Below are 25,761 nucleotides of genomic sequence, written 5' to 3'. Positions count from 1 at the left end.
ATTTGTATTCCATGAGTTTTATTAGAAGAGTCGGGAAGGGCCAGGAATATTTGTACTTCATGGGTTGTCATTTCATTACCTCTCCCATTATTTCTGCTTTTGGGCAATAGTTTAATTTTTTCTTCATCTGCTATGTGTCCTTTTCTTTTGGTGAAATATCCATGGCAAAAGCTTCTTGTATTTGCACAATGCCCTGTGTTGCCATAGGACAGCTGACCACCAGCCAACCACCAGCCTGGTTTTGAGTCATGGCAAATGTTATTCTTCAGTAAGTCTCTGAGACCTTGTATCGTGCTTTTTTGAAGTCTGATCAGTATTTGACATAAAAATAGAGACTGTTTTGCAGTTTTAGGCCCCTACACATTCATCTACTGCTTTTATTTCACCTTTTCTCTGCTGTTCAACTCAAACATGGCCCATGCAATGGTCTAATCCAAACCTCTGTGGTTGCAGCTCTATTTTCCACATGCAAAGCCTTTTAATCAGGCTGTCTGGGGGGCTTTTAAAGGCTTCTTGAAATATCCACACAGTCAGTCAGTCTCTGTCCTGATAAACGTGTTACAGAGACAGCATATGCTCAACAGGATGGAGACAGACAGTGCTGGAGACTCTGCTGGCAGGATTTGAAGGCAGTTGTGCAGTGCATTTGTAGTGTCAACTGGAATGATGTAGTGGAAAATAAACCAGTCTGCCAGTTTGGGATTTCAGATCCAGGGTTTTAGAAATGGTTCAAAATAGCACAGGGCCATCTGTCTGCACAAACCTGCAGGAGTAACAAGACCATGGCAGCAGCAGAATTCTGACTGACCAAAGAAACGTGCAGCCCATTTGGCCTGAGCTGTGGAGGCACCACAGCAGATTTGTAAGCATCCTTCCATTCCAAGTATGTTCTGCACTGTCAGTCTCAGGGATAAATTTTACCTAAATAGGATGTGAAATAGTTATTTTAATGAGTTATTTGATATAATAAAACTCTTGATTTTCTTTACTTCTAGTCAGGAGGAACATTTCATTTCTGTACTTTTCAACATACTGCATAGACAGAGATCCCTGGAGTTCAGTTTTTCTGACTCAAGGCAGGAAAGGCATAAAGCAAACTCCTGATTTACTGCCAAATATATGTCTTTTTATGAACTATGCATAACATTATAGATACACTTTTGTTGGATCTTTTTTGCTTCTATTTATAGAGGCAAGCTGGTTTTCAGTTTTAAATACTAAAATTCTTTTTAAGCAGAGTAGCAAAACTGTTGTGTAAGTTGCCTGAGCAGTGTGACCTCTGCAAACATGCTCCACTCTTTGGATAGATAATTAAGCATGTCTTTCCATCAGGAGGGGCAAACTTCTCAAGACTCAGCATTCTACTAAATGCTCAAAGCACAAGGAACCAAGAGATTTACCTCTGGTTCCACTGGTACAGCACAAAGGCCAAAAATAGCAAAAGAAATTCAGTGTCCTGATTTATCTTAGCTTGTGAAAATTATTGTCAGGCAAATAAAACAGGAAAGTGTGTGTATATGATGAGTATCACATTAGTCTGTTTCCTATAACAGATGATGGCTGCTGTTTTCCTTTTATCTCTTGAAAAATCTGTTCTCTGACGTACTAATACTCCATATGAGGGAAACACAGAGTGCTTCTGAAGACAAAATTGCACTGATTGATTGTTCTAAATTCAGTGATTTGCAGAACAGCAAATTGAACAGGTGCTGCAGTGAAAATCAAGTAGCTTCCTAGCAGGCAATGATGACAAGCTAACTTTCCATTCCTGCAGCAGATCTCTGGAACTTTTTTTTTGGGGAGTGATTATTGCCACTTGAATCATCATGTCCCAGTAATTAAGATCTGAATTTCCTTCTCTTGTGTATCTTCCTTTCGCAATTGCAGTATCCAGTCAGTGACTATTAAAGTTATTGTTGTTTGGGTAAAATATACCCTAAACTTCATGGAATATTTCTTGTGTTTGCTTCAATTAATGGTTGTTATTTACAATGATATCTCACTGGATGATGAATAACACATCAGCTTTTAGCCATGACAGTAATTTAGTTTTAGAGTCCTGATAAGTGCATGAAAAGTTCAAACTGAGATCTCTTATTTGTATATACTGAAAGTACATTGGAACTGTATTGTAAAGCCTACTGGCCTAGCAAGGAGCCAGAAAATTCAAAAGCCGTACAATGAAATCACGGTAATCCGTAATTGTTTTACTTTGTTTATAAAGGACCAAGTTATTTCTTATATTTAGGTGGTACCAGGAAATTCTACTAGACAGGGTAATCATATTTATTTCCCAAAATAAAGTGTGAACTCTGTAAGAGTGCTTAAGTGCATGGCTCACTCTAATCAATCGCTGACCATGTGTTCAAAAGAGCATTGGCTAAAGAGGTAATTTAAGTAAAATGTGTAAAACCTGGCTATAGCATTTCTATTCATAACCTTTGCAGTCAAGAATTAACTCCAGTGGCAGTCTATCTTTTGGGGAGACAAGGAATAATCTTGCTCCCAAATAGTGCAAAAGCTGCACTAGGGCTACACTCATTTCAGAGAGGGACCTTCACCAAAGACTGTGCAACAAAAGCATCACCAATAGAGTGACCACCAGGCTGCCAGTCCTCCCTAAGAAGAGTGGAAGAATTGAAACTTTGGCAGAAATAACCAAGTGGAATGACTGCCCTGAGATCTGCAAAGTGAAATATACACAAAAGGCCTTCCCGGTCCTTTTGCTGACACTAAGGGCCTACCTTCAAGAGGACAAAAGAATCACCTCCTTCACTTATAGTCTTGTCCTTCAACAGCAAAATAGGTTTTATGCTTGTAGTGTTCATTTTCTAACATACAGAGGAAGAGCAGGTGTTTCAACAGGAGTGACACAAACTTTTTCTACAATTGTTCCATAACAATTTGCATTTATCTGAGAGGGAATAGAGGAAGGAATGGAAGCACACTTCCCCCCTCTCTCTTGCAAACATAGAAATAGGTTGATTTTTCACAGCCTCTGTGCCTGTTGTGCCATGGTCATTATGCCAACCTTCTTGTCCGGGTGTTTACTCTTGAAATAAGAAAAGGAGACTCCTGCGTTTTCCCTGTTTGCTGAACTGTAAGTTACAATTTCTTCAGTGACTAACACACATAATCAAGCAAGTGAGATGTATCTTTCATATGAAAGATGGCTTAAGCCCTAAAATTTAAAGCCAGGTTGGAGAGTAGGCTTAGAGTTAAGGTAACATGCACATTCTCCTTTTCTGGCTCCAGATTTTAGTGATGAAGTTTGTAAAGATGTGAAACAAAGTACTGGAAAGCCTCCAGTAAAAATGCTTTAGCTAAATCCTTTTAGGTATTATTTAGAATGCCCACATTCTGTAGGTCAAAAAGCTTTTTCCATACTTTTTTCTGAACTATGAATTATGCCTTATCTGCTACCAAAACTGTCCTCAGTGTGCCAAGAGCAATATAGTTTGGCCACATGTATCAGTGTTCTCACATTCACCCCCTCGTCCACAAAATTATCCTTCAACCTACAGTTCTTGTTTTTGGAACAAGCATGTGCCCAAAAATAAAAAAATATCTGTGACAATTTGCTCAAGATTTCCATGAGATTATAGCTTCCAAAAGGAGCCTGCCTGAATCTGAGTTTATTATTTAGGATCAGCTCTCTTAACATCAACACAATTGTTATTGTAAGGTTGTATTTGCAAAGAGGATTTACTGATGGTCCAACACCAGTGCTTAAAAAGATTGACGAGTTCTTTTTTTTAGTGTATTAACCAATTACTGGAGGCATATGCCACATATAATGCAGGGAGATGTTTTCCTTAAAGATGATTTCCAATGCATTTTGTGTCTCTTTTCCCAGACTATGTCTCCACATAATAGCAAGATATCTTGTGTTACTCAGTTATTACATGGTCCTGGAGTAAAAATGCTTGATTGTCCATGGGGATGCAGACCTCAGAAAATATGCTTCCCAGGGAAGGCTAAAGCATGGGAGCACAAGGATGCCCCAGATGCTTGAGAGCCTTTTTGGAGAGCTTCAACCAGCTTGCAATAAATTTTGAATAAGTCTTGTTACAATACTGAAAATTACTTTTTGAGATCAGATAGCAGAGTAGTAAAGGTATTCATCTCTATAAATATCCAAAGATTGCTCCTGATTTGTCAGGCAAGACACTGGCTGACATTTCCAGCTCAGTATCCTATTATATAACTTGGTGTTTTAACTTAATGAGCCAAGGTAAAGCATCACTGTCTGTTTTCATTCAGGGGAATGGAATAAGATAATGTTTCTGTTTTTCCTTTGTCACAACAGAGAATGGCTTAGGTTTAAGTCTCAACTATGGTATTGCTATGTTAACCCAGATTAATGGGCTATCCATGTAGCTTTTTTTTGGTCAATTTTTACAGATTTCCTTTTTTCTTTGTAAATTTCTGTATCCATAACAACAAAAAATAATGGTAATCTTCCTGGGGATTCAGTCAGTTGGGTTTTTTATTAAATAATTATAAATTTGCTAGGTGAACATTCTCATACCTGTTTAGAGGAGATTCATTCAATTGACTTGTCTTCCTCAAACTGATCATTCAGCAGTTTAAAAAGGCAATTCCAGTTCTGGTAGGCAGATGGCACTGACTGTGTTTGGTACTGGATTGGGGCCAGAGGGGTCAATGTGGAGGTGTCCTCAGAAGGGCACCTTAAAAGTGAAGCCAGTGGGCCTTTGCCCTTTGGCATCAGCTGAATGGTGTCTCAAGGAGTGTGTTTGCAGAGCAAGGGTGGTGGGGCTGTATTGCTCCAAGCATTCCTCTGCAGGTGTCTTTCCATCATGATTTCATAAACAGCTGGGGCACCTTCCCTCATGCATGGCACATGGAATAATAGAGAACTTGCACACATTTTCTTCAACTCCAGCCAAGCAAGCAACAAAGGCTGGTAACGAGCTAGCCAGGGACAGGCACTGATATTCCAGTAACGTGAAAGAGGTGCCAAAAATAATACTGAAAGCAAGGTTTCTCACATTCAAATGCTTGATGGAAAAGCCGAACATGCTTCTGGAAATGCAACACAACATCAGGTGATTACAGGGTACTCATAATTTAATAATGACTGGACCATTTAGCAAAATGACTAAGGACTTGTGGTGAGTCCCAAAAATAATTCCACTCCCTTCAATTAGGGCAGCCAACAGTTTAAATATAGGAAGTCAGAGGGAACCAAGCTAAATAGTATCACAAAACTCTAAGGCTTGTACTGAAGCACAAGAGAACTGTTCAAATTGGAACAGGAACCATAATGTACTTCCCTGGTTTGCTTCTTCCAACAATTAGTCTGCTACATTTTCAAAAACTGCAGTTATTTCCATAATGTGTTTGGCTTTTGCTGACAGATGCTGATTTTTTGCTATGCCTTTCTTGGCTTGGTTAAAGAGCTCTTTTTACTTTCTTAGGTACCTTCTGAGCCTCTTAGCTTATTATTTAGTGGACTTGCTTCCACTAAACACATGTTTTTTTGATATGTTGTGGATTCTAACTTAATTAATTCAACATGCCATGAAGACACATGCACGTTTCTAAAACGTGTTATATAAAGAGTTATATAGCTTGATGAAACTTGTACTCAAAACCTGAAATTTGAAATTCATTTAAGGAAACATTTTTAATTGATAATTTATTTGAAGATTTCCTATGTTCACTTAATTTTTTCTTTTATTTGTTACTTACAGATTTCTACAATGTTTCTTCCACTGCTTTTATGAAAAGTGATTATTAGGCTTATTATCCAATAGCTAATCATAGGATTTTAAACCCCTTTTCAGTTTTCCTGGAAGGAGCTAAGGAATCTTCCATTCTTCTGTAACCTCTCCAGTGCTTAAAGATCTGTGGAATGCTTTAGAAAGAGTAATCTCTTCACTTTACACACCGGAGCTCTTAGAGAACACTAACAGATACATCAAAATAAGCATAGACTCTTGGAATCATAGAATGGCCTGGGTTGGAAGGGATCTTAAAGATGATCTAGCTTCAATGCCCCTGCCATGGACAAGGACACCTTCCACTAGACAAGATTACTCAGACTCCAATTCAGCCTGATCCTAAGCACTTCCAGAGGTGGGGCACCCTCAACTTCTCTGTCAACCTGTCCCAGTGCCTTACCATCTTCATAGCAAAGAATTTCTTTCTATTACTTAATCAAAACCTACTCTCTTTCAGTTTGAAGCCATCTCCCCTTGTCCTGTCAGTACACGCTCTATAAAATGTCTTTCTCCATCTTTCTTGTGGGAGGCCACAATTAGGTTGCCCCAAAACCTTCTCTTTTCCAGGCTGAATAAACCCATTTCCCTCAGCCTTTCCTTGTATGAGAGGTGTTCCATCCCACCCATCATCCTAGTGGCCCTCCTCTGGACTGACTCCAACAGGTCCATGTCCTTCCTGTGCTGGGATCCCAGAGCTGGATGCAGCACTGCAGGTGGGCTCTCACCAGAGAGGAGCAGAGGGGCAGAATCCCCTCCCTCAGCCTCTGGCCACGCTGCTTTGGATGCAGCCCAGGACACGTTTGCGTCTCTGGGCTGTGAGTGCCCATGGCTGGGTCATGTCCAGCCTCTCATCCAGCAGCACCCCCAGGTCCTTCTCCCCAGGGCTGCTCTCCATCTGTTCATCCCCCAGCCTGTGCTGGTACTGGGGCTTGCCCCAACCCAGGTGCAGCACCTTGCCCTGGTCTTGTTGAACCCCATGGAACTCCTAAGGGCACACTTCTTGAGCTAGTCCAGGTTCCTCTGGATGCCATCCCATCCTTCAGGTGTGTCAACTGCACCACTCAGCCTGGTGTCACCTGCAAATCTGCTGAAGAGACACTGGATACATTCATTTATGTCATTAAGCAAGATGCTAAACAGCATCTTCAATACTGGTCCCAATAATGATCCTTGATGTGTAGTTTTGATTTTACTTGGCAGGTTTTTTTCTGATTAAAAGGAATTGTCACATCTTCATATAAAACAAACATAAAGTGCAGAACCTTGTTCTTTGAGATACAACCTGCTCTTTAACATCCACTTTCATCCACAGAGTTCTTCCTGTCTCTCCTCCCTCTCCCTGCTGTTCATTATTTCCTTCAGCTATGACCAGATAGCCTTTTTAAAGCACATACATCACATATTGAACATAATCAGGTTATGATTGTTGGTCCCTAGGCAACCACCATCTTCCAGGCCAGTGATTAAATCCTCTTTTCTCATCATAATGAAGTCCAAACTAATTACCTTATGTCATAGTCAGTAAAATTTTTAGGGAAAAAAAATTCAATAATCTAATGATGCTCTACTACTGGCTGCACGAGATCCCAGCACAAACATTCTAAATTGAAGTTTCTAGGAAATGAGAATGAGGGCATTTTTTTTTCACACACACCAGACATGCCTATCACCCCCTTTTCATTAACTTCATTAGCAAACATGTTGGGACACCTACATTTAAGATCATGCTGGTTTAAGTTATTCACCAACAGCAATCCACCAGTGATGTGTTTCTTCCCTACCAAGCTGTCCTCAGCATTCTGTAATTAACATTCCTGTCAAGAAAATTGTCTCTCAAGAATGTAATTATAAATGAGAAATTTCCATTCCCGTTGTTTATATCTCAGATTCTGAGCTTATGAATACAGGCAATTAAAAATTGATTCTGGCAGGGTCTTCCTTGGCTAAAGGGGGAATAAATACCCTGTACTGAATTTTGTCCCTCTGCAGCTAAACTGCTTCTAGTTCTTGGGCCAGCTCATTTCAATGTAGTCTGAACATCTCTAAATTGCAGACTGCCATGCTGAGAGTCCCTTCAGTTCACTGCTGGGTTGGGAGTGCCTTCACTACCTAAGGTTGAACTACTTCTCACATAAATTGCATATTGTCTCTCCTAGAATTATTACAAATGACCATTCACCAGTTAGAGATTCCTCATTTACTTGTTTAATTTTCCTTTACGAAAATTAGCAGGTTCATGCATTACTCGTGGGGGACTGAGGGAGCTCGCAGAGTTTTCTGTGAGAAATACTAAAACAGAACAGGACATTGTGTGCCTGTGCAGAACAGGATCCAGTTTTATTACATCAAACCTGGCTTGGTTCAGAACAACCATAATAATGGATCTCAGTAAAATGGTGCTGACAGCTGGTTTACAGGTCTCAGATTGCACTCTCCAAAGAAATACATAGATTGCATGTACAGTCAATGCCAGCTCTGTTCAATAAAGCCCTCCATTTTTCTACATCATCATTTAATAAATCCAAATAGGAAAAAGCCCCTCTGTCAAGCTGCTGCTGTTTTCTCTCAGAGTTTCTACTCAAGAGCTGAGCATCAAGGAATTTTAAATATATGAATGTTATGGTCATTTAGTGAGGAAAGTACCTGCTGGTGCATGTGCTGGTGCTAATGAAATGCTATGGCAAACACTGCTCAAGACACATCCTTACTGACACAGCACAAGTAAGAGGGGAGGGGAACAGATCATATTGAAGAGACTCCTTTTACAAAACACTTATGAATTATAATTCACACTTGAAACTGTGCTTTAGATGAGTGTTCCACTTTTAACCCACATGAAAAGATAGAACCAAAAAAACCCACCAAGAATATGCAAGCAATACTGTATCTCTGGAAATACAGAAAGGAGAAACAACTGTTTTCTTCTGGAATATATCTAAAAAATATTCTGTCTAAACTATTTCAGAGACGTTGGCTGTTTCTTGAGCAGTAAGTAATGAATGATTCAGCCTTGGCTTTGTGAAAGTTTTGATGTTCTGGACAATATAGAAATGTCCAAGACAGGGACAAGATACTGAAATTGAAGTTGTGAGTTAAATTGATGTGACTAACTGTGATACCATGCTAGTTGAATATAGGCCTTAGATGAAGGTCCTGCTGAAGGTTCTATTATCTTTTGTTTTACTTCTGGAGCGACAACTTGTACAACTTGTAATCCAAGACTCTGGTCCTACATTTCCTTTATCCTGGTTCCTCCAAGATCAATTATTCCCATTTCCAGTTAAGTGCCTATTTATGGTTAAGTGCTTATTTTTCTTTGCTTTACTCACTCATTTCTAGCTCCTCACTGGGGAAAAAGCTGAGCAGGCCCCATTTGCCCTCTGGTCAGTGCATTTTGTTGGCTGCAGTGATACTTTTGGCTTGAGTCAGTGTTGGCAGCCTCCTTCCCCTCAAGCTATGCAGCATCTGCCTCCACACTGGGGCTCACAGACAAGAGCAGCAGACAGCAGTGGCCAAGCCCAGCCATTCCAAGTGAGCTGTAGCCTGAATTGTTGTTGTGTCTTCACAGTTTACGCCAATCCCAAAGGCTTCTTCTGCCTTTCTCCCTCCCTCCCTCCCTCCCTCCAAGGACCCTCTCTCCATTGGGTAGCATGAGTGATGGAGCAGGGATGGAGATAGGAAGGTGGTGGTGCATCTGGGAGAGGAGGAGAGAGCAAGGGGCACTTGTGAGACCAAGTGGAGAGAATGAAGAGGAGGTTTCATAATGTCTGTGCAAATCGCTGGAAAATAGGTGGCATCAAAATCTCTGTATTAGATGGATGATAGGGATAGATGAATAATAGGTGGTCTCATAATCTCTGTGTTAATAGATGGATTTTTGACCCCTTCTTCTTCTCGTGCCCTGTACACAGGATGCTTAGTATCCCTTCTGCCATCTGAAAAGGGAGCAAGAGCAATCTCACTCTTCTATGTGCATAAATTAAAAGCAAATCTATTTTTTACCGTGTACCATTCAAAACTTATCAAAACAATGACCTCAAGCCACATTTTCCCTATTTACCACATCACCAGCTCTTGATGGCGAGCAGCATCTTGTAGCGGCACGGGCGCTGGGAGGCCCGGGACCCCGCGGCGCCCCCGCCCACTCCCCCTGTGGATCCAGTCCGCGTATTCCCGCCCGCAGCGCTGGGGCCGGGAGCTGCGCTGGGCTCCGCTCCGCGCTCTGCGCCGCTCGCCCCGCAGCCGCAGCCGCGCCGTGCGGGGCCGGGGCCGCTCCCGCAGCTCCGGCCGGACCGCGGAGCGCCCGGCGGGCAGCGCCGGCCACAGCGCAGGTACCGGGGCGGGCAGGGCGGGAGGCTCGTCCTGCGGGGAGGGCACACCCGTGTGAGGAGCTGGCGCCGGCTCGCAGCCGCAGGGGCGGCGGGAGGGACGCGGTCCCGCGGCAGCGTGCGCCGGGAGCCGGGATCCGGCCGCGGAGCAGGTGAGCGCACCTCTGGCGCCGGAACAAAGCTGGGAGGCGGGGCCCAGGTGCCCGGCTGGGGTTTGGGGACTCCCGACCTTGTCCTGCCTGGGGTTCCGCCGAATCGGGGGCTGGGGGAGGAGAGAGGGGCAGCTCGAAGGGACGAAGAAGGGCGATCTGATGTAGATCGTCTCCTGGCGCTGGTGTTGCGATCCACCTGTAAGTTTTTTCTTATTTTTTATACGATGTGGTTGTAAAAGAAGCAAGTTAATAAGCAGTCCTGTGTTAGACATGTCTGCTGTCTGATCAAGCCGATGCGACACGAAATGTTTAATCATGTGCAGCATTGAAGAAAATTAGGCAAATGACAATATTTTATCAGTATAGCATCTTGAACTTAATGTCCTATTTTAATGCATTTGTCTGCTAGAGCAAGCATAACAAGATCCTAGAATTCCAATATTTTTATATTTATTTTTATTGCAGCTTGATCAAAGGTTTACCTATCCCTCTAAATAATTCCGTTATATTTGGGATGTGAAACACCCAGAGCTCTGCTTCAGTATTTAGGTGGGAGCACATGCTATAGCTGCTAACAAAGCCATTATACTGCAAATGGCATTGTGTCCTCAGATACTACTCCAGCACATCATTCCGTGCTTGGATGCAATGTAATAATAATGATAAAGCATATTGATAGTGCACAGTTTGGTTTAGCCCACCTAGAAGTATTCAGTTTACACCATCTGATGAGATGCAAAATTAATCACTGAGTTAGTCCGTGCATGTTGTCTCCTCAGGTTTGTCCATCATCACCCAGCTCTGACTTTTTGTCAAAATGTCTGTTATCACTACCTGCTGAATAAGACTCTGGATGAGCAGATCATAGAAATTTAAAATGCTGTGTACACTGAGCATGCCTGGCATGTAATATTCTGGATGTGATTTCAAAAGCAATAAAGGTCCAGTTTAATTATATATATTCCTTACTGTTTCTCATGGAGTGAAATTTGTTGGCTGGCATCAAACTCCACCTATTTCTATAATCTCCAGTGTATTTATTGAATAAGGAAGCATTTTTGGTTTCCAGATCATTGTGTAATGCTTTTACATTTAATTCTTTATGAAATCATAATTTCCACTGCCTAAAGGTGGAGAGGGTCTTATGCTGAGCTTTGACACTCTTAACTGAAGTTCATTAAGGTTTCTTTTAAACCAAAGATTGAGAGCTCTCTTTCTAGTTGATAGAGTTGGTCCACCCAAATTTTGATGCAGGACAGTCCTATAGTGGAGGAGGTGTGCAGTGGTTTTCTCAACCACAAGAAACTGAGACCCTCAGTTACCTTTGCCAGGCTGCAAGAGGTTGTTTGTCCCAGAGTGAGTAGTTCAGCACTGGCACTCACTGCTGCAGGAAGCTGAGAAGGTCAGCAGTGTTAATGGTTTCTGAAAAGATTGGGCACGCTCATGGGAGACAGTTCTGGTAGCTAAATGCAAAAGGCAAGATGCAACCTTCATCCTGAGAAAGGTTTAAAGCCCATGTTTATGGGAAGCTGAAAAGGTGCTGTGGGAGAGGATCGTTTTACATGCCCCATGCTGTTTTACTACTTGTGAATCAGCTAATATCAGTCACTTTTCATTTCTGAGGGAGAACAATTAACTAGATAAGTCATTGATCTATTTAATGTGGCTGTTAAATTTTTATGATAATTTGTGCATCAAATAGTAATACTTTGCAGAAGTGAATTTATTGCACATAAGCGTGTTCTGGCAGAGGAAATACAAAAGTGCATTTTATCCTTGTAACAAAGGAAAGAAGCACATAATAGAGATTGTTCAAATATAAATTGTTCAGCTTCAAGTGTGAGGCATACAATACTGGGAAAAAACCCAACTATAAAAGAAATTGCTTCTAAGAAATTAAATTAATTCTTTTTCCCTTCTATTTTTTACTACAGTATTTTTTGAATTGTTAAAATGGTTTCCAATAGTACAGCTAGGCTGGTGTTGTCTGTACAAAAACATGGATGTTTTGATCTGAGAAAAATTAAATAGCCAATAAAGAAGTAAAGCAAAGAGAAGGAAAATGTTGGAAGAAAAAAAATACCTACTAAGTTATAGCATTCTTATTCTTGCTGTCGTTCTGCTTTTCATTTGCTTGCTACTTTCAGGCTTTTGGTAACTGAATTAAAATTGCCACTACTTCAAAACATCTTTACTTATTCATAATGTGGCAGTATGTATATCTTCTGAAAAATGTCAGTTCCAGAAAAAACTTCTATTTATATACTATGTTGGATTGAAATCCAACATCACAGGTGCAATAGCAATGGATTTCTTCAAAATTAAATAAAAAAAAATCTGTGAAACTGTTGAAGTATTATCTTTGTTGTACTAAGATCCCTAAAAGTGGTTTCTTAACAGATTACAGACATTTTACCTTTCTAATTATTAAAAAAAAGGAAAAAACCCTCAACAACTTTTATGACTATGTAAGGTTAATATGAGGCATAAATGATACACAAATAAAAATAATATCCTACTGAAAAATTATTTTCTAGTTTTAGTTGCATACCATGGATCTTCAAATCTTCTTATTCTAGCATTTTTACCATCTCCAAGTGAGACTAAGATGAGCAAGGGGGGAGTAAGGCAAGAGAGGGAATTTCAGCCTGCCCACTCTGATGACACTGCAGTTTTACTAAGATATTTGAGGCTAGTGATATAGAGTGAAAAGTATATTATGAGGTCATTTGCAGGTAGTCATAGGAGAATACCCATTAAAATGCAAAGTAATGGAAGAGTGAAATTACCTAATTTTAATAGAGTTGTAACCAAAGCACTGTATAACTAAATGCACTGGACTTTGGCCAAGACACATTACATTTGACTACAGGCTGCAAAAGACTTATTTGATTATTTATTTACTTTCTGGCCTGAAAAGAATTTTCTGTGTTGTGATGCAGCCAGCTTCCCTAAGACATACAAGCACAGACAAATGATATTAATAAAACTATGCATATTTCTTTTGCATAGTTATGCAAAATGTATGTGTTTTATAGCCTTCTCTAAGAGTTATGAAGGATGCTGTCAAGGTTATTTATCATGAGCATAAATTAGAACGGGCTTATAAATCCTACTGAAATACAGGGTGGCAGCTAATTCTGAGGATATTCTGTCTGTAATAACAACCCTTTTTTTCATAGGGCTATCTATGATGCCAAAATTTAGTTATTTTGTCCATCATTTAAATTTGTTGTTTGTATTTTTTAAAGAAATTTTGTCTCTATATTTTTTCTCCTCCCCCATCATCCACTTCCTCTCACTCTGCCTAGAGCCTGCCTAAAGAAAAAAAAAAGCTGATGAAACATTTTAATTCTTTATTGTGGATGAAACACCTGATGGTGGCTCTTCTGCTGCCCTCAACCCATGATCTGATTGCTCTTGCTTCATGTCAAAAGGATAGAGGATGGGGTAGAAAAAGAAAAATGTTCTAGAAGCAAACTGTTGTACTTCTTACACAGTGTTGCCTTGAGAATTGCTGATTTCTGCTGCTTGGTGGCTTAACCCATGTGTGCTGAGCACTTTTCTTCTCAATCAGAAGGTTTCCATCAGCTCTCAGGAGGGCTTTTAGCCAAGGTATGTGGTGCAGCCCGAGTGAACAATATTAGTGTTCTGTTCTATCAGCTCAGGTCATCATCTGGGTGAATGGCCTTTCTTCTTAATTCTCCCTGCATTTGGAACTCCTCCTTTAAACAAGAGCCTGAGCTTTTTTCCTCTGGTGCCCAAGGAGAATGATTAGTGCTCTAGAGGAGAATAGAATGCTAGAGATATGTGTGAAATTACTGTTTTAGCTCTCACCATTGGTTATAATGGGTGATGTACAGAGAGGTGACTCCTTCTACAAAACCAGTGGGAATTTTGGTCCCATTGGCACAGAGTTGATTGTTTGCTCCCATTGAGATTCTGGCCCCAGCTGAACGCTTCACAGCAGCCACTCTTGAGTGGGAACACTTGAAAGGCTCTGCCAAATTCAAGACTTTCATCTGATATCTGTATGCTGGATATAGTTCATTGGCAACAAAGGATCTCTAGAAACATAGTATTTTTTCTCTTTTGCTCTGATTTTGCATTGTTTTATTACCCTTGGGAGAATTTTCTTTTCTATCTATGTAAATGTGCCATACAATCTTTGGTCTCTATTAGTCACCTTTCCAAAGTCATGAGAAGTTTGAAGTGTGTTTAAAAGAAAACTATTTCATTTTATTTCCATATTTAAAAGCAATGTCCATACCTTTTTTTACTTACGCCTCAAAACACCTTGAGAAAGATCTCAACTACAGAGTTGGGGGAATTTCTGTGTTCTACTAGGAGGGAGAAACAGAGTTTGGCATGAATATCTGAAGTGGCTCAATCAAGGTCATAGAGCAAGTCAGTAGCAAAATGTGGAAAAATTACTTGTTTCCTTGGAAAAAAGATGTTTAGTTTTACTCTTGGCCTTGCTTTTGTGGCATTTATAATGCAATTGCTAAGAACCCTGCAGCATCAGTTAATTCCCTTTTTGTTAAAAAGCAGTGTGAATTTCTTAACGATAACTGTTGCTGGCTAACACATGACATTTTAAAATGGAAGATTTCAGGAAATCATACATCCAGTATAAAATCTTGAAACATTCAGTAATTATATCATCAGTACAAAAGAGCAGGGAAAAAACATCCAGTTTGTTCTCAAACCCCTTGCATTTGTGGCAATGTGAAAACAGGCTGCTGTCAAATAACATCTCCATTTCACAGCATTCTTCACAGTGCCTTTTTTGACAGAGGAGCTGCAGTCCAGCACTAGTCTTTATTATTCCTGCAATAATGGGACTCTGATAGGAGCGTATTTCATGTCAGTGATTTACTGTCTCTATTACAGCATGACCCGAAAGCTGTAACTCCTCTGCCAGGGACTGGGGTTTGGAAGAGTTCCAGGGCTGCAGCACAGCTTCCAGGCCAGCTCAGATTCTCTAATCCTGTGTATTTTTCATGCAGTTCAATGATTTTTAGCTTGTGCAGAAAGTGTCAGAAATGTTTCATAAAGGAATGGCCTTTGTTTGGGCAATTCTAATAAAGCCACTGGTGCAACTAAAATGTGCACTGAGTTGTTACAGTCTTCATAAGTAATTTTCCTCTTGCTTGTACTGTAGGTGGAAAGGCCATTTCTTGAATGTCAGACAGCACCATGAAAGCACCATGCATATGCTGTGCAACATTGTTGGTTGGCACTGCTGGGTTAATGTTAAATCCCTCTGTTTCTGGCACAGTGCTTCACAGACCATAAATAACTGTGTGTCAGTGCACAGTCAGTGAGGTTGCTGGTCTACATATAAACCATCTAAACAAAATTATTCCATGCAAGCTATAACATCTTATGAAATGAAATCAGAAGGGTTACAACAAGTGAAATAAATTTACAAAGCAGATGTTAAAATAGCCACAGAAGGATCATGTCACAGGATAAGGCCACACTGTGAGGGAAACCTTAAGGCTCTGGAAAGCAATCAGTTGTAGACATATCTGGAGGCCTCTGACTTCAGGGTCTGATCATGGTTGCAGAGAGTAGGGGACAGATGATGTGTGCCAGAAGAGGGAGTGACAGGATGTCTTTCCCAACACCACTGTGGGCTGGAGGCCACCTGCAGCTTTACTGCATTAATTTGATGGGAAGGGGACAGGTGAGGAGGCACCTGGATATCACCTGGCCCTTGCAGACCTGTGGACTAAAAAAGTCCATCTGCTGCCCAGGATTTTAATTTTTGTATAGGAGCACTTGGTAGCCATTTGCATTTGGGTCTTGTGAAGCTCAGATGCCCATTTTCAGGGGCTGCTCACCCTTTTGTGCCCCCAGCATCCCTTGAGCATGCTCTCCATAAATGAGCATCTTGTTCCACTGGTACGAGTGTCCAGAAAGCAGCATGCACTAGCTCAGTTTTGGGTAATGGACAATAGAGAGTGTTTTATGCTTAGTTTGTACTACTTACTGAAATTTACTTCAGAGGCTGAAATTAAAAGCCAGGGACATTTGAGGTCCATGAAGAGTCTTTACATTAGCTCAGTTCAGTCCCCATACATCTTGAGGTTTGACATTAAGTACAGCTCATTAAATGTAGTTCTGAGAGTTAAGCTTCTCTGCTTTGTGCTGGGAGTATTTAGCATCTCTAAAATCACACATTGTCTACGCAGTTAAATGGTATTAGCATGTTTTTGGGTTTTTTTATATAGAAATTGCTGCTCTTAGGACAGAGGAGATATAAACAGCCAGATAGCAAATGGATGATTGATATATGGTCTCCTCGAGCCAGGTCTCATAAACTCTTGGAGATCTATATCACACCCAAGATAACTCAGCTACCTTAGAAGGCATAAAATCAGCAGGATGGCTTCTGTGGCAGTGCTGGAAACAGAAAAGTTTTAATAAAAGGCAAAATAACAAAACTCTTTACAGAGAAAAACTGAGCAAGGTGCAAGAGGTTCTTGCTCCTGGTAAAACACCTCAGAAAAGCAATTAGTTCCTTTGTTCTCTTCTTTTCCTAGTAAATTGCTTAGGCAGGACTTTTTGGCTCCTGTCCAATTGGCTATCCTTAAGTTTGAGTTGAAGCCCCCCAGGGCCTATGAGGTGTCTTTTTACCTAATTGAGGAAAGAAACTTCTGGGCTTTTTTCCTTTTTAGGGAGACAAAAGACGGTTTTGTCATTCTATAAACAGGGGGCACATTCCTATAGATGATCCCTCTTCACATTGGAGGATATTCGCCAGAAGACCCAGACAATGTGTCAGAATGTAATTTTCCCATTCCCTGGTGTTATCCCTCTTTTGGATGTGCAGTAACTGCTCCTGACATGGACTTTTTAGTCCTGTGCCTTTGGTCTAGCAAGTATATGCCACCCCAGATACATCCTCCTGATGTCTGGGATCCAAACTCATTAATTATTCTCTTGGGTTTTTTACACCATGCCAGTTCTCATGTTTTGGCATGTGCTACAGTTTGATGTTGCACTGAACGGCTCATGTGGGCTTCAAGTAAGTGAAACTTCTTTAGCAATCTCTATGGACTGTGAATTCCTGAAATCAATAGCTTCCTTTCAGCAGAGTTTAAACTGCTTTCTATTATGTGGAGCCTGAGCCATAACAGAGAGATGCTTGAGATGCTGATTGAGCTGCTCTTTGGGCAGCAGGTGACATAACAAGGTATCTTTCTGAGTACAGGGGACAAGGGGGCATGTGGTACTTTATTTCTAGGAGAAAATCTATTGCTAAGGTTGACCCCAAAGCAATTATTGGTTCATTAAATTGAATTGGTGACTTCATGTGCAGTCTATTAAAATATGATACAGTTTAAGTTCAATTTAGTACCGCTAGCGGAAGGGCTGTGGAGATTGATAATGGATTACCTTCTGCCTACCCACTGAGTGGATGCTTGTTCTTAAGTGAAATAGCAGAGCAGCCTGGTAGTTCAGCCAGAAATACCACCATATGGCAAAGCTGAACTTCTCCCACTGCTGATGTGGCTCCTGGCTTTCCAGAATGATTAAGCTCTCGTGTTTCTGAGCATAAATGGGCACATATAAATGAGCTGTTGTCCTAAATCCAAACAGCTAGATTTTTCATCATTTTCAAAACTCAAATGATGTCTTGTGTAAATTGTGTGAGAAGTAGTCTTTTTAGCAAATTGAATTGAAAAGGGCTTTGGTTGTGCTTCTGAGACTTCACTTTGTTTAAAAGGTATCTTCTGTCAAGACCAAAATCACACCAGTATACAGAGCTTTATTTCTCCCTACTCTGCCATGTGCTACTTTGGGCAGAGCTTTCCCACACCCAATAAAGAAAGAAGGGCTAGATGGCTGTTACATTTACTGACAGCTTTGCTGAACTAGAATAGGTACCCTTGGTTTTGCCTTGTTTCTACTTTGAAGGGCTCTATTGGAAAACTCCAAGGGAATTCATAAGAGGATATTGTTTCATACGTTGTAATGCATACTCACAAACTGTACTTCAAGTTCTTCTACATTTCCTTCCTAATGGAACACAATTTACTATAAATAGATGTCTTGGTCTCTATATGTCAGAAACACTGTTCAAGGTTCAGAATTTATTATAACTTTCTGTATTGATATGCATTTGAGACCCCATCAAGAAAAAAAATGCACAGATCAGCTACATAGCAAGAAGGTATTGAGCAAAGGTACTCAGCCCATACACTTAATAAAAATATGTTTGGTAGGTTTACTTCCCTCGTGGCTGGTTCTCTCTCCTCTGTCACTTTCCAAGGTCCATGTGTAATAGTCTAAGGCCATCATTCCACATGTGGCACAGCAATACTGGTTTGGATTGCACAACTTTGTGCTGCAGAGCTTTGTGTATGTGTGAAACATTCTAGGATCCTCACACAGGGAACTTTACATGAATAGGAAGTGTTCTTCATCTATGCAAAACCTGCTCAGAGCAGTGGAACCAAACGCATCATCTTCGTTTTCTGCTACATCATGTTCTCAGTTTTTTCTTGTCTTTCTAAGTGTTTCTACAAGAATATATAAAAAATAGATGGTAGAACTAAGTGGAGCCAGACCTCTCCAGCAGTGCAGTAACTTCTTGTGCTATTAGAAGCTCTATGGCCCTTTAAGCTTCTCTATAAATCTTTTAATGGGTAAGTATGGAAAGCAGAAAAGGGAGAGAAAGTAGATAAAAAGTGTATTTGGCAATGTGTCTACTTCTGCAAGTAGCTCATCAGATGCATGCTGACTAAGTCAACTTGGGTAATAATCTGAATCAAAGTGCTTATTGGTTTCTCTTGTAATAGTGCCTAGGCAGGAGCCACAATGCTGCACCTACAGGTAATGTAGTAAGGGCAAAAAGGCTTAAAAAACAGATTACCTAATTACACTGACTATTATTGCTGGGTGCTACTTATACATTTGTCACTTATGCACTGGTCCAGCCACAATGTTTTCCTCAGTATAATTTATTTTTGCTTGTTTTCTTCTAGATTTATGAAATAATCAATTTCATCATGTTGGGCACTTATTAATGGTGTCTTGTATCACAGATGAGATAAGTTTAGTTGGTTAGAACTGGGTGCACATAGTGCCAAGGTTGTGGGTTGATCCCCATATGGGCCTTTACTTAAGAGTGGGATTCAGTGATCCTTGTGGGTCTCTTCCAACTCAGAATATTCTGTGATTCTGTGAAATATGCTTGAAAATAGATGTTCTTTGCATCTTTTCACCTAGTGGATAAAGCACTTCTCAAGTGGTAGCACATAATTTCCAAGAGAAAAATAGTGTTATGCTCATCACTATGTGGCACATTTCTGCCACAACCATGAGAAATAAGTCCTGAAATCAAAATTAACAACTAAGGATTAAATTCCTATATCTTTTTACTGTTAAAGAAACAGCAAAACAGAAATAACAAGTAATTGATGTTAAAGACATCGGTGAGTGATAACACACAAGACATGGGGTGACATCAGTGAGATTCTTGGCATACTGTGTGCACATTATATAGATTTTTAAAATGTTTAAGTAATGTGGATGGGCAGTTGCATAGTTATTGTGTGAATGCTTAGTGTTAAGGATTTGTACACCACAATGCATCTGTGCTGGAATGGGTTCACCCGACTGGTCTTGTGTAATCGTGGCCTTCATCTCACGTCAGGAGGTTGTGTGGTCAAGGCAGAAAATGGTTAAAACCAGTTGAAGTAGAAAAAGGGCTTATAAGTGAGTTTTTTGCAGTCTTTCATTACAGAAACACCTGAGGGAAAGTTGCCAGCAGGAGATTGTTGCATCCGATCTGAAAGCAATAATATAAATGTTGTTACTGGGTAATGATAATACTGTATGCTGTAATATTTATATGACTTTGCACCAGCTTATGTGCTGAAAATTGGAATAATGCAAAGTGGGTGCATTGTACATTTCCTTTTTTTAAAATAATGTCATTGTAATCATCTTTTGATTTTCTCCCCTCTTTGTTACAGGGAGAAAATTGAATTTTAGTCATGAGAACAAAGACATATTTCATTTTGCAATCACTGCACTCCCCAGGAATGGGTTTATTAGGCTCAAATGCCCAGGGAAACAAAGTGTAATGGCCTAACATCAGAGGGTATCAGTGTGCTGAGCCCCAAGGGACATGCAGGGGCAGGAACACGTTCACAGTCATGGAAGCTGATCTATACTGTTCTAGCACTGGTGAGATGTGAGCTGGCAGGAAATTTGCATGGGATGATTTCCACAGCCATCGCTTGTGGAATGTTTTAAACAAAAAATGCAGGTCTATAGGAAAGTGCCTTGTTAGGTTAGGGAGTTTTGTTGTTGTTTTTTTAATTCTTTCAGTATCTAATCCATCACTTATTTATGGAGTTAGAGAAGCGTGGCGCTGAAGTTGTTAAATTAGCAGAGTCATATTCATGGATCTTTGTTCTTGTCAGTCAGGATTGTGTGTGGGAGGCTATTAGCTTCTGCACGAAGTTCCACTGAATAGATAAAATGTGAGTGAAATCACTAAACTGTTAACAACAGTGGTTACAGTGTTTGAAGAGTCTTGTAATTGTTTCTTAGATTATAAGGATTATTCAAAGATGCAGCTCTTCACTGAATACGCCATCAATATTTTATTGAAGTAAGAGAGAGTGAATATTGTGGTCAGAAAGGAACTTTGTCTGAGTAATGTGGTTTGCAGGTAGCATTCAAATGCATGAACTAGCTTTTGTACAGCTTTTCTACTAATTATGGAAAATGTACATGTACGGGGTGAGGTTTTTTTACTTACAATCAAATTTTTGAAGGAGGTGTTGCTAATGGTTTGGTCAAACTAGTTTTTCAAAGGAGAGCTGGCTGTGACTAATACAATTATGGTAAGCATTTAAGCTAGTCCTTATCTGAGTCCTGAGGATGTGTCCACTTTGTCAGAGATGGCAGTCACTGCTCGCTGCCAGCTCATGAAATGTGTAGCATTAATACAAGCTGGATAAGCACTAGCAAAGAAAAGACATTCTCAGTGAGAAAGAGCAGGGAAAATGCAGGGACAAGAAAATCTGTTCCTGTATAGTGAATTTTATAATGATTTAATGCAAGTAATTTTCAGATTATCCATCTTTGTTGTGTGCCCTTGTGCTAGGTATGAGGGAGACTTAATTGCCTGTTTTTCATTCCCACACAATTGCAAAGACAGAAAAGGTAGCTTAGTTCCATGAATACCAAGAAGTTGTTTTAGTCATTCTCTAGATTTGACCCTATTCCACCAGTTTTCTCACACTACACGTTTAGAGTGTAAACCTCAAAAATTAAATGGTTAGTCTGGTTTGTAGCCTTGGAACTCCATGTGTGTATCCCTGATGCCAAGCCCTCAGTATGCTTAGGAATATAGCACTGACATATATATCATGCTAGTTTTTAAGGACACTAAACAGCTCAGACCTCATATAATTGTTCCTGATTTGGTTAGAACTGTATACAGACATTTCCAAAAGATTAGTAATGCATTTTCTAATAATTTTAGTTAGTTTTTTTTCTTTTTTTTTTTTTTTTTGTAGCAAAATTCAAACCCAGATGTACTTTGGTTCCCAGTTTAACCCCAAAATCTTAAACTAAAGCCCTTTCCCACTTCCTCTTCACACTTCTCAGAAGCTTTTCTTTCCCACCTCTGTCTTCCTTCCTTTATTTTTTATGACACAGTCTTGTAATTTGCAGGCATTTTTTTTCAACAAAAAACAAAATTTTCAATGCTTTTCATTGTTCCTATCTGTAAAGGTTGCCTTTGAATAACATGGTGCTTTGAATAATGTGGTGCTGCTACCTCTTTTCTGGCCCCTCTGTCCCTCTACTTCTTTGCTCAGCTCAGTATGACTTTTTCCAATGACCTTCAAGGGCCAGGAATTAACCTAACAAACCAGGGAAAGGTGGTTGGAAGTGTCCTGATGCCTCTGGAGCAATAGTCCTTCATACAGCACAAACACGATGCTTCCATGTCTCCTTTCCATTCACTCCACACTACCACAGAAGAAAGGAAGCCACAGAAGAAAGGAAGCCAATTCCCCACTGTCATGTAAATATTGTATTAGACACTGCAGTGAGGCTTTGAAATGTTAATACCCATAATGCAGACAGCTGACAGAGGGGGACAGTTTTGATTTGGTTGTGACTCAGGCTGTTCCAACAGGTCCCGGCAGAATTGAAACAGCTGGGAGCAGATGCCAGTTTCCTGGGTAGTAAAGGCATTTTACATGATTTTGGGGTCATCTTAGCTGGTGTTTAAGAAGGGAGACAGCTATCTGGGGGACAACTTTGAGAGACAAGAGCTGATTTAGAGGGTGGTGGCAGAGCCCTCTGTTCAGCTCATGGATACCAGCTGCCAGCTGATCTGTCAGCCCACAGCAGTAAAGTGATTTGCAGCAGGGTCTCAGCTCCCACAGCCTTCAGCAGGGCTGGATGAGGTCCTGCTCCCTCTCAGCCTTCAGCAGGGGAAGAAAGGAAGGAGATGGATGGTTTTCCACCTCAGACCACAGGAACACGTGGCCTGCTGGTGAAGGGAAGCTTGGCTCCCTGGCAAAGGAATGCTTGGCTCCTAGTAGAAGGGATCCAGGAGGTCCCTTCACCTTTGGTCTCCTGCTGAAGGGACACTTGGTCTTCTCATGAGGAGACAGGAGAGGGACAGGAGTGACCACCAGTGGTCCCGGCCCCCCCAGGAGAACTGAGAGGGCAATAGGCCAGGGCTAAGGAAGGGGCATCTCTCACAGCAGTGGCTTCAGCTGGGAGGAGAGACCCTGGCCAAGACTGTCCTTCTGCCTTCTCTTCCAATACTCTTCTCAGAATTTTTTCCTGGCCTTTTGTTCTTTGATGACTCCTTCACTGACTCCTCCATGCCAGCCTTTCATTTTAATGATAGCATAGCAGTGAAACCGAGTCATGTTAAGGCCTGAAGGTTTCCAGCTTTAATCTGTAATGAAATGTAAAGAAACCTGTCAGGGTCTGACACAATCTCAGTCTCCTTCAGAGAGGGACTTGGGAACTGAGCTCTGGGAATCAGTGTGTTCAGACTAATTGTGCTTTCCCATGCAATGAATTGTTTTGATTAATTTTTTTTTTCCTCTTCAATTTCTCGTAGAAATTGGGAAGATTGACCAAGATATATATAAATACAACACCCCAGGATTCACTGGCTGCCTATCAAGAGTCCAATTCAACCAGATTGCTCCACTCAAAGCAGCTCTGAGACCTACCAACGCCTCCTCCCACGTCCACATCCAAGGAGAACTGGTGGAATCCAACTGCGGAGCGTCTCCACTCACCATCCCACCAATGTCGGCCGCCACCGACCCCTGGCACTTAGACTCAGGTAAGGTGGCAATCATGTCACATTACTCACTGGAGCAGTTCTGAGAAGAAACCTGTCTGCCTTCCTCTGTAAAGAAAAGTAAAAATGAGAGCTAAGTGATTGATATGTGACTCTAGGACTGTAATCAAGGTAGGAAATGCAAAACTGGAATGACAGAGATTTGCCACTACTTTTAAATGCAGTTGCAGAGGAGGCTTTTTTTTCTTTTGCTTTTTTATTCTTCTTTTTTTTTTTTAATATTCTATTTTATTTTTCTTTTCTGTAATTCTTAGGCTATTTAAATGTAGCATTTTGACCTAACTGATGCGATAGCACTTTCTCTGTATCAGCAAAAAGCTTCAAGTACATATAAATAAAGTACAATAGCATTTCTTATGCTGTATTCCTAATAAGTGAGTATATTGCAGTCAGCTTCATAGCAAAAAAAAAAAAAAGTAAATCTAATTTTAAGCATAAATGCATTTATGTAAAGTGCTGATTTTGTTTTCTGAAATGTCTACTTTCCGTAGGCCGTGTTTAATAGAAAATCCCATTAGTCATGGTGGCGCTCATCTTGTGCTGAAAATGCTGGAAGCCAAAACAATTTGCAGATCCCAGCAATCTCACCCTGCTTTGTGACTGACAGGCCCTGAAAATATACATTGTGGCTAACTTTAGAGGATTTTTTCTCTCTTTTGCTTCTTGAGTATCAGTTTACCTTTAGATTTATAGGGTCAGGCATACATTGATGCCTCCCTTGCATTTTGTCCTCATTCTGATTTCAATTGTAGAACATAAATTAGAACCTGTCCCGGCAAATTTGTTGTATGAAGTGGTATAAAATTAAAATGCTAGAGGAAAAACTTGATTTTGATAATGATTAGTCTTTGAGTTTGGGGATGCATCCATATGCCAGGTTTTAAATGAGAGCAGGTAGGTATATATGTCTTTCTCAGAAGTACATGTCAAAGTCGTACCTTTGAGGTTTGTTTTTTTGTGGGTGTTTGGTTGGTTAGTTGGTTGGTTGGTTTGGTTTGTTGTTGTTGTTTAGGGTTTTTTTCCTTGCAGTGTCAAGGAAGTCCTTGCAGCATTTCCTTTCATCTCTTCTTCAGCAGAGAAGTAGGGCAGTTGTTTCTAAGGAGAGACAGAGCTCCTTGTAGAGCTGAGGATCCCACACATTCATAAAAGCAGTATCATTCTTTAAAACCTGTCATTCCCTCCTTGCTGCCATGCCATGCTATTGTAAGATTTCAGTATGTCTCTTCCCCACTTAAAACATGCACTTTTCTACCTGAATTTTTTTCATCATAAATTAGTAGTCCCTTTTTTCTCTGGAATTATTCAGCCTGTTTGTACCTGAAGGCTGTGGTCTGTACTCCTCTTTCTATACACATTTTCTGAAGGATTCCACACTGGCACATGTCTTTAAAAAATGTGCCATGAACTCCTTGAGGATGTGCTGCTGCTGTGAATCATGAGCATTTAATGGGCTTTAGTCGTTAATTTTTGTTGGTTACTTTTCTGTCCACTTCATTTCAGTGCAAGCTAGCAAAAGACTACGGTGGGATTTGCTCAGGATATTTGCACAGTTCCTAATAGCTCCTGCAGCTCAAAAAGAGGTCCTGTTTGTCCTTGGCACATGCTATTATGCTTGACCTTGTGTTGGCTCAATCTCATCTCTTGACCCAACAGATTACAATTTACACTTTTTCTTCTGGACAAATTGTAGTACTTGGACACAGAGACAGCATGAAGGATGTCAGGGAACATGCAGCATGCTAGTAGGTTGGCTCAAGCTTCTATTAACTTCTGTCAGTAAAAAACAGATTTCATTGTCATAGCCAGACTTAACTGTTTCAAGTCATGGGCAGACAAAGCTCAAGAGACCCAGTTTCATTTTCAGTAATGATTAGTTTTTGGAAGACTGGGAGCTAGGAATCCCTTGTCTTGTCCTCTCTAGTGATCCACAGCAGCAGAGGGAGAAGGTCATATTGCTTCAAAGACTTCTAGTGAGGGACTGCTGTACAGCAAAGAAAGCAACAATGTCAGGTGAGTTATGATTGTAGAAATAAATTTCACAGCAAAGAAGTGGCATTTCACTGGTTCAGGAGTAAAAGGATATTCAGGTGTTGGTGAGCAACGTCTGGCTTCTACTGTGGGTGGCATTTCCATGGTGCAAAGAGGAGGTATCGCAGCAACTCATT

The 25,761-nt window shown here is 40.6% G+C and overlaps 1 protein-coding gene across 1 annotated transcript in view; it reads left to right on the top strand.

Moving 5' to 3' along the window:
* The window catches only part of CNTNAP2 (contactin associated protein 2), a 1,033,176-nt gene that overhangs the window by 983,586 nt on the left and 23,829 nt on the right, over positions 1-25,761 (top strand). The window contains exon 22 of the mRNA XM_066557113.1: positions 23,348-23,578. Within this exon, the coding sequence (XP_066413210.1) occupies positions 23,348-23,578 (231 nt within the window). The remainder of the gene's footprint in view (positions 1-23,347; positions 23,579-25,761) is intronic.

This window comes from Molothrus aeneus, chromosome 1, assembly GCF_037042795.1.
Source record: "Molothrus aeneus isolate 106 chromosome 1, BPBGC_Maene_1.0, whole genome shotgun sequence".
Taxonomy (NCBI): Eukaryota; Metazoa; Chordata; class Aves; order Passeriformes; family Icteridae; genus Molothrus; species Molothrus aeneus.
Note: the sequence above shows the minus strand (reverse complement) of the source record. Positions and strands in the feature narration are given on the sequence as shown.